General features: G+C 39.0%; 1 protein-coding gene across 1 annotated transcript in view; it reads right to left on the bottom strand.

Moving 5' to 3' along the window:
* The window catches only part of htra1b (HtrA serine peptidase 1b), a 48493-nt gene extending 30324 nt beyond the window's left edge, over nt 1-18169 (bottom strand). Inside the window, exons 1-4 of the mRNA XM_055004742.1 lie at nt 17625-18169; nt 4125-4224; nt 1825-1939; nt 888-977 (exon numbers count right to left, since the gene is read on the bottom strand). Coding sequence (XP_054860717.1) covers nt 888-977; nt 1825-1939; nt 4125-4224; nt 17625-18084 — 765 coding nt within the window. The 5' untranslated portion in view covers nt 18085-18169. The remainder of the gene's footprint in view (nt 1-887; nt 978-1824; nt 1940-4124; nt 4225-17624) is intronic.
* Between the last annotated feature and the right edge of the window lie 618 nt (nt 18170-18787).

Below are 18787 nucleotides of genomic sequence, written 5' to 3'. Positions count from 1 at the left end.
TTGTGATGCCATTGTCACTTTTTCTGTTCACATTGTGTCCCTTTGGTCATTTTAGGGATTTTTGTAGACGGCTCTTTGTGCCTCTTTGTGGTCATTTTATGTCTCTTTGTGGTATTTTTGTAGACATAATGTGTCACTTTGTGGTCATTTTGCAGCTCTTTGTGCTTATATAGTGGCTTTTAACAGTAATTTTTGTGTCATTTTATGGTTAATTTTATGTTTTTGTGGTCTTTTTTCATCCCTTTGCAGTCATTTTTTGTCTTCTGGTTGTCTCTTTGTGGTCATTTTATGTGTCTCTATGGTCATTTTGTTCACATCTCCAAATATTCAGCCTCTCTTTGTGGTCATTTGAAACTTTCTGTATTCATTTTGTGTCTGTTTGTGGTACTTTGGGATTTTTTGTGATCACTTTCCAGGTGTATGTGGTGCTTTCCATTTGTGGTTTCTTTGAGTCTCTTGTGGTGTCTTAGTGGCTTCTTTGTGATAATTCCAAATCTTTTAATGTTTGTGTTTCTTTGGTCATTGTGGATTTTTTTGTAGACATAATGTGTCTCTTTGTGGTCACTTTTCAGCTCGTTGTGCTTGTTTTACGTCTCATTGTGATCATTCAGGGTCTGTTTGTGGTTATTTTAAGGCTTTTTGTTGTCTCCTTGTATTTTATCCTGATCTTTTTTTTTTGTTTTTTTGTGTTAATTTTGAATCTTTTTGCGGTCGCTTTGAAACTATTTGTGGTCATTCTGCTTCTCTTTATTTTTATCTGCATTTGCTCCACCGACACCCACTTTAAAGACTCGTGATCCACCTTTGCTTCAAAAATTGCTCCAAGCTAAAATTAAAACCAGACTCCTCTCCAAAATAGAATCTCCCTTTATCTCCCCGCTGCTCACCGGTGTGTCGATCTTGATCAGAGCGATGTCGGCCTTCTCGTCGATGTCTTTGATTTTGGCATCGTATGTGGCTCCGCTCTTCAGCTCCACCTGGAAGAAACAAATAAAACACCATCCTGATCAGATCAAACACCTCATTATTACGAGAAAACTTTCCAGAACGTGAACAAACACAGAGTAAAGCTGGGACTCATCTTGCAGAGAGACACCATTTTACTTCCTCTGTTTTGTCAGTTTACATCTGTCCACGCAAAACTCATGTTCAGATGTGTTTTTTGTGCACCTGGATTTCAAATTTAGGTCTTCAGATGTTCTGCACTGATCACCTTCAATTTCATTTGACATAAACATTAAAACCACCTGACTAATATTGTGTAGATCAGCCCCGTTCCACCAAAACAGCCAAGAGGCTGAGTTTTCCGTCAGAACATCTTCCAGAGCATCTTACTGCCTTCTCTCCATAATGAATCCTTCTTTCTAAATGACGCCTACACCCAAAGGATGGAAAAGAAAATTCATCAGACCAGGACACTTTCTTCCATTTCTTCATGGCCCAGTTCTGATGTCCACTGTAGAACGCTGTGACTGTGTGGTCGGACACGTTTTCTATCAAAACAGTAGGAAGGTTTGAGCTACAGTAGTTCTTCTGTAAGATCAGACAGGTCAACCTTCAGTCCGTTGTTAACATCCCACAACACCTGCTGTTTTTGAGATGATCTGACCAAACTGTTGAACGTCAGAGTTTGTCAAAGTCTGTCAGATGAACTAACTGTTCACCCAGTGCCTGCTAAATCACCCACTGATGTTGTTTCCTTCACCTGTGAGTAGTTTTAATGTTGTGGCTGATGGATGTATGCTCTCTCTCCATGAACACAATGTATGGAATTTAGCTTTGAAACTGAGGTGTTGTGAACATGTTTTCGTGTGCTTCTCATACCTTTACTCTGTGTTTATTGGCGACCACGTGGGCGTTGGTGACGATGAGTCCATCTTCAGACACAACAAACCCAGAACCGCTGGCCACCGCCACCTCTCGCTTAGAAAATATCATCCTGAAAAGAAACAGTAAAAGATGAGCTTGGTTTTACATCTGAAACAAGAACATGAGGTCACCTCATATCAGCTGTACCTGCTTTCAAGTGCTGCACTAAACAGCAGGAGGACATTATTAGGTATAAATGTATGCTTGCAGCTATAACACTTACTGTTACTGTAAACTATATTTGTAATGGAGGAGAATATTATCAGTTTTGTAGAAATTCAAATAGAAAATTCAAAGTTTGGCCGAACGATGGCCCTCGATGCAAAGGCGATGGATTAGCATTATTATTATTATCATTAGCACCAATTGGTTGATCAATCAGTTAGTTTTATTGATAGCAAACTAATCAGCAACTTTTTTTCTTTTCCAAGCAAAAATTCAAAGCATTTGGTGGTTAAAGAACCTCAAATGTGATGATTTTTTGGTTTATTTGAGGTAAAACTTCCGAAGATTTTGGATCATTGTTAAAACAACCTATAAGTACACGTCATCATCATCTGTTTTTGGCAAAGCAGCTAATCGACTACTCAACTGAATATTTTGCAGATTAAACAATAATGAAACTGTGTCAGTGATTATTCCTAAGTGTCAGGTTGGCTGCTGCCAGGCCTAGATAGTGCCCTCCCCCTCTCTCTCTCTCCGCCTCTTTTCCTTTTTAGGTTGGTTCAGCAGTGCAGAAGCAGCGGCAGGTGTTTCCCATCTGTGATCACCATCAGCTGGTGCAGGAGCAGGTAGAAATCTACCAATCAAGCCCTCCTTCACCACTATATAATCAGACGCCGCTCACCTCTCAGTGCTGGATGGTGACACAGCCAGTAACCACACACTGCTTGTTACTCCAGCCTCAGTATCTTTTTGAGACTCTTTAGTAATCCTGTTTGTCCTCCTTTGTTCCAGTTTGGGTCCAACTGTTTCTGCCGCCACCTCCAGTTCTGAGCCTGGATTCTCTCACCTGGTGTCCATCTTCAGAACCTGCTGCTGCCTCCTGCAACATTCTCCATCTGGGCTCCAAGCAAGCAGCCAAGAACCACCTACCAGACACGCTAGATCCCAGTCTGAGCGTCTCGCTTTTGTTTCTTCGTGAGTTACAGTTTAGTTTAGTTGTTTATTTTTCCTAGTGTTATAGTTTAGTACATTTGTAGAATCAGCAGTTTCAGTGATTTTCCGAGTTTAATGTGATTAGCTTCGCTTTGAGTTCTGTGTGGGTTCTGTTATCATAGTATTTAGAGTTTGAACTTTCTTGCCTGGGTGTTACCCACCGTCAGTCAGTGCTAGTTTGTCTTCCTTGCCTCTAGTGGTCACTAGTAGTTTCCTGAGCTTTATGATTCATTTCTGCCTCGAGCGTTTCCTGTTGTAGTTCCTAGTCTTGTGACTTGTAGTTCTTTTTGTTCTAGACTGTGCAAATAAATCTTTTACTTGCATTTTGAATCTGTCTGTTCCTTTTCCTGCACCTGAGCCACCTTTGAATTCGTAACACTAAGGTGTTGAGCACAAGATATCTGGAGATTTTAGAAGTTCTATCAGGTTTGGTCTCCATCGAGTGTCTTTTCATGGAAGTTTTGTGCTTTTTTTTGTGGTTATTTTTTGTGTTTTTTGGAGAAGCTTTGCGTCTCTGTGGAGATTTTGTATCACTGTAGAAGCTTTGGTCACTTTGTCTTTTTGTGTCTTTGTAGTTTTGTGTCTCTTGGCGATTTTGTTTCTTTTGTCTCTTTCTTGTTTTATGTGTCATTGTAGCTGTTTTATGTCTTTATAGTTTTGTCTCTTTGTGGTCATTTTTGTGTTTTCTGTGCATCATTATAGCTGTTTTGTGTCTTTGTAGTAGTTTTATGTGTCTGTAGTTTGTTGTGGTTGTAATTGTTTTCATGTCTCTTTCTTGTTTTATGCCTTATTGTAGTTGTTTTGTGTCTTTGTAGGTTGTTGTGCTTGCAATGGTTTTCGTGTCTCTAGTTGTTTTATGGGCTATTGTTGTTTTGTGTCTTTTTGTCAAAGTTGACTTGGCCTCTACATATACTTTATGCACATTACCTCCTCTAGTCTATGAGATCCACATGCAACCAAAAGTTGTTGACCATATAGACAGAAACTACACTATTAGGCCAACAGGTTGCATATTTGGTAGAATGCTTAGGTGTGGGCAGGTATACTGACTGGGCGTATACAAATTTTGTGTAAGGCGTACAGGTAGATTTTCTTACTTTCGGTACAGTTCAATATGAACAACGGCGGGTGCGATCTTCTCCACCACGTCAGCGATGAAGTTGTACTTGTAACGAAGGCTGTCGGGGTTCTGCTGACCTGAAGGAAGGAGAACAAGATGTCAGTGACCACTTAATGGCAACAATCGAAGGGATTTTTCTCAGCTTCACCACCTCATCCATCATGGCAGTTGTCAGATCAGTGACAGAGGAGCAAACGGTGGGCTTGTGTTGCCAGATTGGATAAAAAATAATCACCGTCTAATTGTTGCTGACTTATGAGAGAATCACGTTTCAACATGTGAATTGTGGCGACTGTCTGCGGTCCGACGTTTGGTGCAAACCGACCCGAACTGTAGCTGCTGTGTTAAACCAGATCCAGATGTGTGTGGTTTGGTATATAAACTGTAGGTGTAAGAACAGCTGCAGTCTGTCTGCGGCTCCCACCGATGCTTGTAAAACCAAACGGAAATGACTCAGGAGACAGAAACCGTCACTGTCGCCTTACATAACACATCAGCTGACCGTTTGTTTTACTGAACACCTTCCTCCGTCTGTCATAAATGTGTTTTTTAAAGCAAGACGTCGAGACACATTAAATAAAACCATCACATATCGCAGCTATAGAAGCAGTTAATACACACAAATATTAAAAACAAGCTTGTAAATATAGTGGATATTTGATGTGCGATGGCTGTGCAGGCAGTCGTTTAAATAGTGACCTGTAGGAGGATTCAGAAAGCAAAACATTGTCTTGTATTGCAGGTGTTTTGTGTCTTTTGTGGGTGTCATGTATGTTTTTGTAGTTGTTTTGTGTCTCTTTGTAGGTGTTTTGTGTCTCCTTGTGGTTGTTTGGTGTGTCTTTGTAGTTGTTTTGTGTCTCTTTGTCGCTGTTTCTGTGTCTTTTGTACGTCATTGTCGTTTTGTTTCTCTTTGTGATTGTTTTGTGCGTCTTTTTAGTTGTATTGTGTCTCTTTGTTGTTGTTTGTGTATTTTGTATGCCATTGTTGTTGCTTTGTGTCTCTCTGTGACTGTTTTGTGTTTCTCTGTATGTGTATTTTGTTTCTTGGTGGTTGTTTAGTGTCTCTTTTTAGCTGTTAACTGTTTTTTTTTGTCGTTATTTAGGGTCTTGTGTTAAATTTGTGTGTCTTTGTAGTTGTTTCATTGCGGAGCATTCTGGGTGACTTGTGTGACTGTCTTGTGAAAATAATTTTTGAATTAAATCTTTAAATCCTACATCACAATTACTACCACTGAGTAAGAGCGAATGAAACACTGACAGACACACACTGGATCATATGAAGTGATTCAGGCCCAAATGTCAAACAACAGAAGTGTTGTTGAAGAACATTAAGAGAAGAACAGCTGGATTTTGGACCTTATTGTTCACAGATCTGGATCCAAACCACTGGACCTCTGAGCTGACGGTCACACAGCTGAACATTAGTTTATATGATGATGAACTTGAAACACGTCTCCAGTCACATGATGACCTGAAGTTTCGTCGTTTCTCTGCTTCAGAAAGAAAATGTCTGATGTGGTGACAGAATGAGAGGTTAAAAAGCTGCAGCACAGCTGTTCATGAAGCAGCTGGTTTATCAGGACTGGCTGCAACTGAGACGTGTTTCTTCCATTCACATTTAGTAGATTGCTTATTGTGTCTATTGTAGTTGTTTAGTGTCTCTTTGTGGTTGTTCAGTGCATCTTTGTAGTTGTTTAGCATCTCTTAGTGGTTGTTTAGTGTCTCATAGTCGTTTAGTGTCCCTTGGTGGTTGTTTTGTGTATCTTTGTGGTTGTTTAGTGCATCTTTGTAGTTGTTTAGCATCTCTTAGTGGTTGTTTAGTGTCTCATAGTCGTTTAGTGTCCCTTGGTGGTTGTTTTGTGTATCTTTGTGGTTGTTTAGTGTCTCTTTGTGGTTGTTCAGTGTCTCTTTGTGGTTGTTCAGTGTCTCTCTGTGGTTGTTCAGTGTCTCTTTGTGGTTGTCTAGTGTCTCTTTGTGGTTGTTCAGTGTCTCTCTGTGGTTGTTCAGTGTCTCTTTGTGGTTGTTCAGTGTCTCTTTGTGGTTGTCTAGTGTCTCTTTGTGGTTGTTCAGTGTCTCTTTGTGGTTGTCTAGTGTCTCTTTGTAGTTGTTCAGTGTCTCTTTGTGGTTGTCTAGTGTCTCTTTGTAGTTGTTTAGTGTCTCTCTGTGGCTGTCTAGTGTCTCTTTGTAGTTGTTTAGTGTCTCTCTGTGGTTGTTCAGTGTCTCTTTGTGGTTGTCTAGTGTCTCTTTGTGGTTGTTCAGTGTCTCTCTGTGGTTGTCTAGTGTCTCTTTGTAGTTGTTTAGTGTCTCTCTGTGGTTGTTCAGTGTCTCTTTGTGGTTGTCTAGTGTCTCTTTGTAGTTGTTCAGTGTCTCTTTGTGGTTGTCTAGTGTCTCTTTGTAGTTGTTTAGTGTCTCTTTGTGGTTGTTTAGTGCATCTTTGTAGTTGTTTAGCATCTCTTAGTGGTTGTTTAGTGTCTCGTAGTCGTTTAGTGTCCCTTGGTGGTTGTTTTGTGTATCTTTGTAGTTGTTTAGTGTCTTTGAAGTTGTTTTGTGTTTTTTAGTGTTTTTACACTGAAAATGAAAACTACAGATTTGTGACTTTTTTTTAAAAGATTCTGTGGGAATTCAGAAAGTCCTGACAGAAGAAGGAACATGTTGTTGGTTTGAATGTTTCTTCGTCTTTCATTAAAAGTTGAGCATAAAGGTAAAGAGGTGGGTTTGAACCAGGGACCCTCGATCCCTTGATGAACATCTTAAACTACTACATCACAGATTGATGCACACGTGTTTTACTGCAGTTTTGTGGAGTTTTGCATAGATCTTGTGTTTCTTTGTGGGGTTTTTGTGTCTTTGTAGTTGCTTTGTGTATTTTTGTTGAGTTTTCCTGTCTGTTTTGCATCTTTTGTTGGTCTCTTTGGTTGTTTTCGACGTTTCGTTTGGCGTTTTATCAAATCAAATCAAACTTTATTTATAGAGCACTTTTCATACAGTTAAAAATGCAACGCAAAGTGCTTTACAACATTAAAAACATTAAAAACAAGAAAACCCGTCCCTCCCTCCCTCCCTCCATATATACATATATGCACACAACTTTATGTCTCTGTATGGTTGTTTTGTGTCTTTTTGTGGCAATTGTGGACTTTAAGTACATGTTTTGCATGTTTTCGTGCAATTTTTGTGTGTTTTTGTAGTTATTTTGCATCTCTGTTGAAATTTTGCATTTCTGAGGTAGTTCTGTGTCTTTATGGTTGTTCTGTGTCTTTTGGTTGTGTGTGTTTTTGTAGGTGTTTTGCATCTTTTCGTGGCGATTTTGTGTCTGTCAGAAATTTTGTGTCTCACTGTCGTTTGTTTGTGTCTTTTTGAAGTTATTTTGCATCTCTTTGTTGAAGTTTTGCATCTCTGAGGTAGTTTTGTGCCTTTTTGTGGTTGGTCTGTGTCTTCTTGTGTTGATTGCACATTCTTTTTGTAGTTGTTTTGCATCTTTGCATGAAGATTTTATTTCTTTTTGTGGTTATTGCAATTATTGGGGAAGTTTTGCATCTCCTTGTGGAGGTTTTGTGTCTCTTTGTGATTGTTTTGTGTCTTTTTGTGGTGGTTGTGTGTGTTTTTGTAAGTGTTTTGCATCTTTTCATGGAGGCTTTGTGTCTTCATGGAGGTTTTGTGTCTTGTCTTTTCCAGATATTCCCACTTTTACAATTTTTTTGTCTCTGAGTGATTGTTTTGTGTCTTTTTATGATTGTGTTGTCTTTTTATGGTTGTTTTGTGTCTCTTTGTGGCTGTTTTGTGTTTTTTGCAGTTATTTTGCATCTCTTTGTTGAAGTTTTGCATTCTGAAGTAGTTTTGTGCCTTTTTGTGGTTGGCCTGTGTTGATTGTGGATCTTTTTGTAGTTGTTTTGCAACTTTGCTTGAAGGTTTTGTTTCTTTTTGTGGGTATTTTGCATCTTTTTGTTGAAGTTTTGCATCTCCTGGTAGTGTTTTTTTTGTATCTGGGATGTGTTTTGTGTCTTTTTATGGTTGTTTTAGTGGTTGTGGGTGTTTTTGTAGGTGTTTTGCATATTTTCATGGACGTTTTGTATCTTTGTGGAAGTTTTATATCTCTTTGTCATTATTTTGTGTCTTGTGTTTTGCACAAATTCCCACCTTTACTAAGTGAGAACAGATAACACACATAGAGAAACACATTAGATCATATAAAGTTCAGATGAAAAACAACAGAAATGTCCAACAAAGGACAAAAAACTCACTTGACCTCCATCACATAAAGCAAGAAGAGGCTAAACGGCTGGATTTGAACTTGGATCATAGTGTTGAAAGATCCGTGTCTAAACCTCTGGACTAATATGACATTTAGGTTGATTATTTTTTCCTGTTTCTTTGTGTTCTAGAAACCTCTTTTGAAGCTGAAAATCAGTCTGCATGATGCAATCCTTTTTAAAGAAGGAAACAAACGAGTGGCACATTCTGTAAAAGAGTTGGCAGCTGTTTAAACCTCACAAAGCTTTTTATCAAACCGCTGCTGTGATCCGTTTAATGTAACCTCCAGCTTTCATTTTTCCAACATTTGACAGCCGGCAGAGCTCCAGTGAGGACATGCCTGAGTTTGTCCTCAGGGTCACAGATCTGCAGGATCTTTCTGAACGATATCGACTGATCCTTCACATTCTTCAGATCTTATCAGCAGATCGTTCTTCACCACATTTCTCCACTTCATATCAATCCTTCCCCAGACGCCGGCGCAGCTGATAAAACTCGAACCAGTAGCAGCCCGTCATTTGACCTCGCAAAGGAAAGCACGTATTTTTCGAAGAAAATTCAATTTTTTTGCTTTTACTTTATGCTCTCTGTACATCATTATATGTCTCAGTTATAAAACTTCTTCCTTAAAAGGTAAAAATAAATGAAAATCTAGCATCAGCAGCTTTATTAATGTGGTTTTATGCAGTTCTGTTGCTGTTGACTGCAGAAAGTTAAAGGTTTATGCAACATATAATCCAGATTTTACTCTGTGCCAACATCTGCTAAAACGTTAAAACCTGTAAAACCAATTATACAGGGACGGGAAATGCTGCCAAATACCAGAATAATATTTCAAAATATATATATTGTCACAATGAATAACTCTCACATGGGTTTAATGTATGTAAAACATTAACAAGTGATTTGTTCCTGAAATTTTGTGGTTGTTTTATGTCTTTCTGTGGTTATTTTCCATCATTTTGTTGAAATTTTCTATGCCTTTGTGGAGGTTTTGGATCTTTGTGGTTGTTTTGTGTTTCTTTACAGTAGTTTTTTTGTCCTTTTGTGGTGGTTGTGAATCTTTTGTGGAGTTCTTTTGAATCATATCATGGCGGTTTTATGTCATTCTATGGCTATTTTTCATTCTTTTTATGGTAGTTTTGCATCTCTTCATGGACGTTTTGTATCTTTGTGGATATTTTGTGTGCCTTTGTGGAGGTTTTGTGTCTTTTTGTGGTTATTTTTGCATTGCTTTATGGTAGTTTTGTATCTCTTCATGGAAGTTTTCCATCATTTTGTGGTTGTTTTGTGTCTCTGTGATTGTTGTCTTTTTGTGGTTATTTTTCATCTTTTGGTCAAAGTTTTGCATCTCTTTGTGGATGTTTTGTGTTCCTCTGTAGTAGTTTTTGTCCTTTTGTGGTGGTTGTGGATCTTTTTGTAGTTCTTTTGCATCATTTCATGGATGTTTTGTGGCTTTCTGTAGTTATTTTTAATTCTTTTTATGGTAGTTTTGCATCTTTGTCACATTTTCTGTTTGTGGTTATTTTGTGTGTTTTTTTTGGTTGTTGTGGATCTTTTTATGGAGATTTTGATGTGCATGTATATGATGCACACCTCGCTGACTATTTTTTAGATCAGAAATCTTCCTCTGAAGCATCTTTTTTACGCTTCTCCTTGGTTTTTCTTCCATATTTTCCATCATATTTCTAGTTGTTGCTTAGAGCCGATAGAAAAAGTTGATTTAAAACTCAGATGAACTGTGAAATACAGAGAAATTTAACGAACACTGAGTGTTTGGCTTAAACATAACAGAAAAGGAAGGAAAATCTGTTGGGTTTTTTAATTTTAATGTCATATTTAATGCAGATTGCCGTTGGATTGCCTTTGTTTTGGTCAAAACAGAAAAGAAACTGAAATTCCTACAGTTTGCTTGAGCATCATCTGCAATAATATGATTTAAATGTGACTTTTGGGGATCTTTTCCATCCAAATAAATGTTCTAAACATCTTTAAAGCCAGATTCTCTACATTATCTTCATTAACTGAGTATATTTAAGCACAGATATTTCTAAAGAGAGCAAATCAGATGAATTCTAACCAGTTAAAAGGGGAAGTTAAGTGATTTTTTTAAAGTGTTTAAAAGGCTTTTTGTCACGTTAGGTCTGAGGTTGTTAAATTCTCGGCTTGACTTTGACTGGAGGTGAAGTTTTGTCACTTTGGTTCCATCTCAGACGTCTCTGCTCTCCAACCTGATGAGTTTTCCTGCTGCAGAGTTTCCTGCTGCAGAGTTTCCGTCTGCAGCTGAACGTCTGCAGGACTCGGCTGTTTGTGTGTTTGGCTGCAGGATTAGTGGTTTCACTGCAGCTTTGAAGTGAACTCAGTCAGACTCAGCATGAAGAAGCCGAGCGGCTGCAGGTGTCTGTAGCTTCACTGCAGAGGTCAGGAACGGTCAACTGAACGCTGAGTCGGTGGTTCAATGATCTGCTGGACGGTTTCTGCTCACACTGGTGCAACGTTTCAACACAGTTTAATGGATAAAGCAGGAAGTCTTTATTTTTAGTCTTAAAACCCAAATAAAATAAGTCAAACAATGTGTTCCTTCACTACCAGAAATAGATTCACTAAGGCTGCAGTCAGCTTGTGTCTGTTTGTGGTTATTTTGTGTCTTTTTCTGGAGGTTTTGTGTCTTTTTCTAGTTGTTTTGTGTCTTTTTCTGGTTGCCTTGCATCTTTATTTAGAGGTTTTGTTTCTTTGTAGAAGTTTTACAAGTCTTTGTGATTGTTTTGTGTCCTTTTGTGGCTGTTGTGGATCTTTTTGCAATTCTTTTGCATTGTTTCATGGAAGTTTTGTGTCTTTCTGTAGGTATTTTTCATCTTTTTGTGAAGGTTTTGCATCTTTGTGGACATTTTCGGCTTCTTGACGGTCGTTTTGTTTTTTTGCAGTTTTGCATCTTTACATTAAGGTTTTGGTTGTTTTTGTGGAACTTTTGCATTGTTTTGTGGTTGTTTTTGTACTTTTTGTAGTTATTTTGTATCTTTTCATGGATGTTTTGTGTCTTCGCTGGATTAACGAACAAACCATCCCAAATTGTATTGAATTAACGTTAACCAGTAATATTTTGCCTTAAAAACACAAACAGTGGCATAAAAAGAGAGACTAGACATTTTTGGTTGCTAAATATTGGCCTGAATTTGTTTCACTTGTTGTGTTTTGACAATATTTTACATTTCAAAGCTGTAAACACATACGATTGTGTGATTTTTCCTGCATAGCAGCACATCTGTGATTTACATCTTCATTAGGAACCAACAGATGCAGTGCAGAGCTCCTCAGAGTTTAACTGTCTAGTGTTTCCATGCACTTTACTAAACACCAAGAACAACGTAGTGCAACATCAGTATTGTTCTTTAATAAGAACTGGAATGTGAATGTAATTTGTGGTTGAGTAAAACGGTACATCAAGTGTTTTTTTGACCCTAAAACATAAACTCCTGTCCTGTGAGTGTTTCGTCGTCTGAACCCAAATGACAGTTTGCATTTCAGGGCATCATTTGGGAAACATTCCTGCAGCTGAGTCACCGTGCGACCGTGTTTTTTGTTGTTGCCGTTTCCAAGACTGTCAATCAGACAAACGGCCTGCAAGTCTGCACAGGAGGCAGAAAAAACAGCAGAAAAAACTGTAATAAAAGGAGAGAAGAGAAAAAAAAAACATTTTGATCCCCTGGAATCTGGGTTAAATAACTGCGTGACCTAAATCTGTGTCTGTTTAGGAAGTTACACAACTGGCCAATGAGATCCAAGAGATGAATCAGCGCAGACTGAGTGTTAGCGTGTCGCTAACTGCTTCCAGATTTCTGTCCTCAGCTGAAGAAGGTCAAATCCTCAGAAGGAAAAGCATCTCTGGCGGTTGATTCAATTTTTAGTTCTATGTCTTTATGTGGTGGCTGTGGATCTTATTGTTTTGCATCTTTGCATGAAGACTTTATGTCTTTTTGTGGGTATTTTGCATCTTTTTGTGGAAGTTTTGTATCTCTGTGGTTATTTTGTGTCTCTTTGTGGTTGTTTTGTGTCTTTTTGTTGTGGCTGTGGGTGTTTTTGTAGATGTTTTGCATCTTTTCATGGACGTTTTGCTTCTCTGAGGTAGTTTTGTGCCTGTTTGTGGTTGGTCTGTGTCTTGTGTTGATTGTGAATCGTTTTGTAGTTGTTTTGCATCTTTGCATGAAGGTTTTATTTCTTTTTGTGGGTATTTTGTATCTTTTTATGGAAGTTTTGCACCTCTTTGTGGAGGTTTGTGTCTTTTCATGGTTGTTTTGTGTCTTATCGTGGTATTTTTGTAGGTGTTGTGCATCTTTTCATGGAGGTTTTGTGTTGTGGTTGTTTTGTGTTTTTTGCAGTCATTTTGCATCTCTTTATTGAAGTTTTGCATCTCTGAGGTAGTTTTGTGCCTTTTTGTGGTTGGTCTGTGTCTTCTCGTGGGAGGTTTTATTTCTTTTTGTGCATATTTTGCGTCTCTGTGGAGGTTCTGTGTCTCTTTGTGATTGTTTTGTGTCTTTTTGTGGTTGTTTTGTGTATTTTTGTGTTGATTTTGGGTGTTTTTGTAGGTGTTTTTCATCTTTGCATGAAGGTTTTACTTCTTTTGGAAGTTTTGTGTCTTTTTGTAGTTGTTCTGTGTGTTTTGTGGTTGTTTTGCACCTCGTTGTGATGTTTTTGTGTGACCTTTTGATCATTTTGTCAAAACTAGTTTTGAATTAAACAATTAATTTTCGAGAAATTCCAATTTTTTATTTCTTTTATGTCTTTTTATCATTGTTTTGTGCCTTGTGTTTTCCAGAAATTCCCACTTTTACTAAGTAAGAACAGATAAAACACTTACAGAAACACACTAGATCATATAAAATACTTCAAGTTCAGATGAAAAACTACAGAAAAGTCCTCTGGAGGACAAAAACTCACTTGATCTCCATCACATAAAGCAAGAGGAGGCTGAACAGCTGGATTTGATTAAACGTTGAAAGACCTGTGTCTAAACCTCTGGACAAATATGACATTTAGGTAGATTTTTTTTCCTGTTTCTTTGTGTTCCAGAAACCTCTTTTGAAGCTGAGCTGAACATCAGTCTGCTTCCAGATTTCTGTCCTCAACTGAAGGAGGTCAAACCCTCAGAAAGAAGGAACAGCGTCTCCGGCGGTTGATTAAAGATGGAGTCCATTAGGAGGGAAAAGGATGAGAGAAGTAGAAGAAGAATGAATGAATGAATGCTTTGGATGCTCGGATCAAAGACGGAGAAGGACTCTGACCTGGTTTAGCTCCTCGGCAGGTGATTGTGTTCGCAGCTGGAGCAGGTTGTGTTTGCTCCTCCGGACTCTTTCATTGCTGCCTCTCTGAGCCTCGGTTTGTTTTCGCAGCTCAAGGGAGGCACTCAGGACTTCCTGGCCTCGTTTCAACACATTATGACCCCGTTAAGATAACACCGAGTCTGTGAGCCAGATTTAAAGGTGGAAAACATTTTTTAAACTTGACGGAAAGACGCCAGAGAGACAGAAGGATTTCAAGTCAGGTACTTGCAGCAGCTCGCCAAGACTTTAAAAAGTCCTTTTTACATGAGCTGATGAAGTGGGATAAAGTTGAAACGTGTAGCTGCACATTCTGGTAATCTGCTAAATAAAAGATATGGAAAAAAAACTGCAGCATCATTTGCAGAAAGGTGACCTCAGAGGTTATTCATTGGAAGTTTAAAAGCGAGACTGACGACGACAGAGGGAAAAATTAAAATGCTTGAAACGCAAACCTCAGAGATGCAAAATAACTGCAAAAGACACAAAACAACCACAATGAGACACAAAACAATCACAAAGAGACACAAAACCTCCACAAGGAGATGCAAAACCTCCATGAAAAGATGCAAAAAAAATGCAATAAGACACAAAACTACCACAGAGACACAAAACTTCCGACAAAGACACTAAGCCTTCATGAAAAGATGCAAAACACCTACAAAAACACCCACAACCAACACAAAATCACAAAGAGACACAAAACAATCACAAAGAGACACAAAACAATCACAAAGAGACACAAAACCTCCACAGGGAGATGCAAAACCTCCAGGAAAAGATGCAAAATAACTGCAAAAAGACACAAAACTACCACAAAGACACGCAAAACTTCCAACAAAGACATTAAACATCCATGAAAAGATGCAAAACACCTACAACCAACACAAAAAGACACAAAACAATCATAAAAAGACAAAAAGCAATAACAAAGAGACACAAAGCTTTCAACAAAGACAAAGCTGTAGCAGTAAATCCCGTTTATGCATTAAATGAATCCAGCGACGTTCTGGGAAATAACCTACTTTTGCTTTGTTAGATGAGAAAATCACTTCCATGGGTCGTCTCTGGCTCCCAAACATTACAATCCTGAACAACTAAACTGTATTCATGGACATATTTTCTCACCAAAAGTTAAGAGTAAAGCCACAAAATCCATGTAAGGAGGCACAAGTCGTGAAGAATGCTTGTGTGGGACCATTATTCTTTGATTTAAAGTTTCGTTTTATCTCGTATACTTGCCATTTGTGCTTGCTGCTTGACTTTAGGCGCTAAAACTGCACGGTTCAGTTTCGGAAAAGGTCACGTTTTGGGTTAAAATATGCGTCTGTGATGGTACGTTTGAAGCTTTTCCTGGATTTTCTGGGTGACGAGTCAGTCTAATATTTGATTGGTTGACTGAAAAATTAATCACAAACGAACGCACAAAATGTAATCAAGAATGCAGTTTTGTTGAGTTTAGGGCTGCAGCTATTGATTATTTTAGTAATCGAATATTCTATCGATTATTCTGGCAGTTCATCGAGTACTCAGATTCCGCACTAGGAATGCATATTACAGCATCAAAGCGGAAGTGAACACGCTGTGCAACAGAAATAACCGTCCTGGACACGTATATACTATAGTATAGTACAGGGGTATTGTACATATATAGTGTATGAATACTTACAGAAAACATACAGTGAAGGTTCGTGTCCACTAGATGCGTTTTTCCAGCATGTAAACGCGCCACGTCTGAAAATCACATGCATGGTGGGCGGTCACTAGTGGACCACTAGAGGTCACATGACAGCGCTGGAGCTTCAGCGGGCCACTAGGTGGTCACATGACCGAACTGTCAGCTTGTTGCGCTGGTTAAAATAGAAGCGTCTCCTCAAACTGAAGGACCCAGTTTGTATTGAATGAAGTCTGGGTCTGGCCTTGGACCGCGATCCGGCATTTCGTGTCCTGGGGTCTAGCATGTACTTGATTAAACGAAGCCTCGATTCAGAGAATTTTGCCTCGAGGAATTTTAATAATCGATTTACTCCAATAACTCGAGGAATCGTTTCAGCTCTAGTTGAGTTGAATTGTGATTTTGTGGATTCAGGGATGCATTTGTGGCACAGAATTTGTGGGTTTGGGAAAGTCACACCCTTTCGTTGTGGAGGTTTTCCATTTTTAACAACTCCAAAGTCAACTGGTGGTTCTAAATTGGGTCTACAGGAGTTAGTGAGACGCCACTTTCATTCCATTAGCGTTCAGTTTCACTTTAGGTCTGAAAATACTACATTCTAACCGTCTCTCGCCACAACTTTCCCAGATTTGCTGTAGCATCTAACATGGCCAGATTTGTAGCGATTTTCACCTCTTTTAACACTTTTTTCCTTGTTATTGAGTGAGACAAAAGACGTTTGTCACTGAGCAGATTCACAACAACAATACAAGGAACTTTGACACAAATTTTCAACTTTCCCCATTTTCAAAATTAGCATCTGGGTGATTCATGCCGCAGTTCAATCAACAAATTATTTCTCTCACAGTATTTAACCAAATAAGTTGCTCTATTTAAGAGCGTTTTCTTAGAGTGACATCTAGTGGTCATTAGGAGAATTACAACTTACGACACTCCAGTTGTGCTTTCATGTTTTTTTTCAAAGTTCCACAAACATCTGATAAAAGTTGGCACTAATTAAATTAAATACATAAAGATTTTTTTTTAAGTTATTTTTCAACTAAAAACACTAAAGTTTATCTGGCTGAATGTTTTAAAATGTGACAATTTCTTCTGTTCTGAAGACTTCTTGTGTTGGTTGTGGATGTTGTTTTGCAGCTTTACATGAAGGTTTTATTTCTTTTTGTGGTTATTTTGTGTCTTTATGTGGAAGTTTTGCATCTCTTTGTGGAGGTTTTGTGCCTCTGTGATTGTTTTGTGTCTTTTTGTGGTTGTTTTGTGTCTTTTTGTATTGATTGTGGATCTTTTTGTAGTTGTTTTGCATCTTTGCATGAAGGTTTTATTTCTTTTTGTGGGTATTTTGCATCTTTTTTTGGAAGGTTTGCATCTCCTTGTAGGGGTTTTCTGTCTCTTTGTGATTGTTTTGTGTCTTTTTATGGTTGTTGTGTCATTTTGTAGTGGTTGTGGGTGTTTCTGTAGGTGTTTTGCATCTTTTCATGAAGGTTTTGTTTATTTTTGTGGGTATTTTGCATGTTTTTGTGGAGGTTTTGTGTGTCTTTGCGATTGTTTTGTGTCTTTTTATGGTTGTTTTGTGTCATTTTGTGGTGGTTGTGGGTTTTTACTGTAGGTGTTTTGTATCTTTTCATACAGGTTTTGTGTCTCTGTGGTTGGTCTGTGTCTTGTGTTGATAGTGGATATTTTTGTAGTTGTTTTGCATCTTTGCATGAAGGTTTTGTTTATTTTTGTGGGTATTTTGCATCTTTTTGTGGAGGTTTTGTGTGTCTTTGCGATTGTCTTGTGTCTTTTTATGGTTGTTTTGTGGTGGTTGTGGGTGTTTTTGTAGGTGTCTTGCATTTTTTCATGGAAGTTTTATGTCTTTATGGGAAGTTTTGTGTATTTCTGCAGTTATTTTACATGGTAACTCTAAACTCTATTTAACTCTAAAATGTTGGACTGGATGTAGATATGTGCATGTTTTTAATGTTTATTTCAAAGTCTAATAGATAAATTATGATATTAATTGTTGCATCGTTACTTTGAATTCACCTGTAATTTAGTAAATCAGTGTTTCTTGTGTGACTTAAAGCTGATTTCTTTGGAATATTTGTGAAATGTGAGAATATTCTGATGGAAAATGTTTATTCTGCTGCTGTTACTGAAATTCTTCTTCCTTATCGGACTTCAAGCTCTTTAAAACTTTTCCTGTTTGTTTTGTAAGATACAATCTCTTCCTCTCATGCACACGCACGCACACGCACCTTTCCCGCAGGCTCCCCTCTGGATGAAGATCACCGGCGGCTGCTGCAGCTTCATCGCCCGGTTGCTGACGCGCTTCAGCTCGCAGATGTTCCGGTACGAGACGCCGTCGCTGCCGCACACCGGCTCGGAGCTGGTGCACACGCACACGCCCTCCTTGCCCCTCCGCCGGACGGTGGCGGACACCTCCACGCCGTCGGTCACCAGGCACTCCATCCCCTCGGCGCACTCCCGGTCCCCGGTGCCGCCGCACTGCTCGCCCTCGCCGGACGCGCACACCGGGCAGCAGTCGCAGCGGTCCAGCACGTCTCCGGCCAGACAGTCGGCGGGGATCGGGGCGCACTGGGACTTGTCGCACCTCTCCGGACAGCCGATGGCGAAGCGTTTGGAGATCCGAGCCTCGGACAGCAGGACGGAGGAGGCGAGCAGCGCCGCGACGCACAGAACCGTCTGGAGACGCATCGTGGAGAAGAGATGAGTTCTGGTCCAGAAGTTCTAAACGAGCTCCTGACTGAGAAGTTAACGGTGACTTTACTAAACTGATGCGGTGAGAAGAAGCTGCTCGGTTTATATCAGCTGCAGGATAAACACGGCAGCTGATTGGTGGACCTGAGTGACGTCAGATTGGGGGAGGAGGGGAGGCGGAGGTGAAGTGAGAGGATAAAGTGGTGCACTGTAAAAAAAAAACAAACGGTTTGTATCAATTTGTCAGAGTTATGAGAAGTTTGACACTGTAGAAAGTGTTTATTTCACCTCCACTTTTTGACTGAATCTCATTTATCTTTGTGGTTTGGTGATTACACGTTTATTTTTCTGGTTTTCATCACCCTAAAATTACATTATTTACCCCGAAAGCTCTATTTTAAGTGAAAATGTGAAATTTACATTTACCGCTGACATCATGACGTCTTCACTTCCGCTGCAACTCCGTCGCAGAGTAAAGAAAAAGAAAAAACAGTAACACGTTTTCCATTTTACATTTGGGTAAAGCAAATATTAAGTTGGAAAAGTTGAAGCTGACTTTCCCTAAAATGAAGTTGAAGCAATGTAAACTATCATTTGTGTGTTACCAGTTGAAGAAATGCATTCAAGTCAGTCCAACAACTGGTTTTTCCAGTGTCTCGAAATTACAGTCATGAAGATAATTGGGTAAAGATCATCTACA

The sequence above is a fragment of the Amphiprion ocellaris genome, chromosome 18 (genome assembly GCF_022539595.1).
Source record: "Amphiprion ocellaris isolate individual 3 ecotype Okinawa chromosome 18, ASM2253959v1, whole genome shotgun sequence".
Lineage (NCBI taxonomy): Eukaryota > Metazoa > Chordata > Actinopteri > Pomacentridae > Amphiprion > Amphiprion ocellaris.
This window is presented reverse-complemented; position numbering and strand designations above follow the sequence as displayed.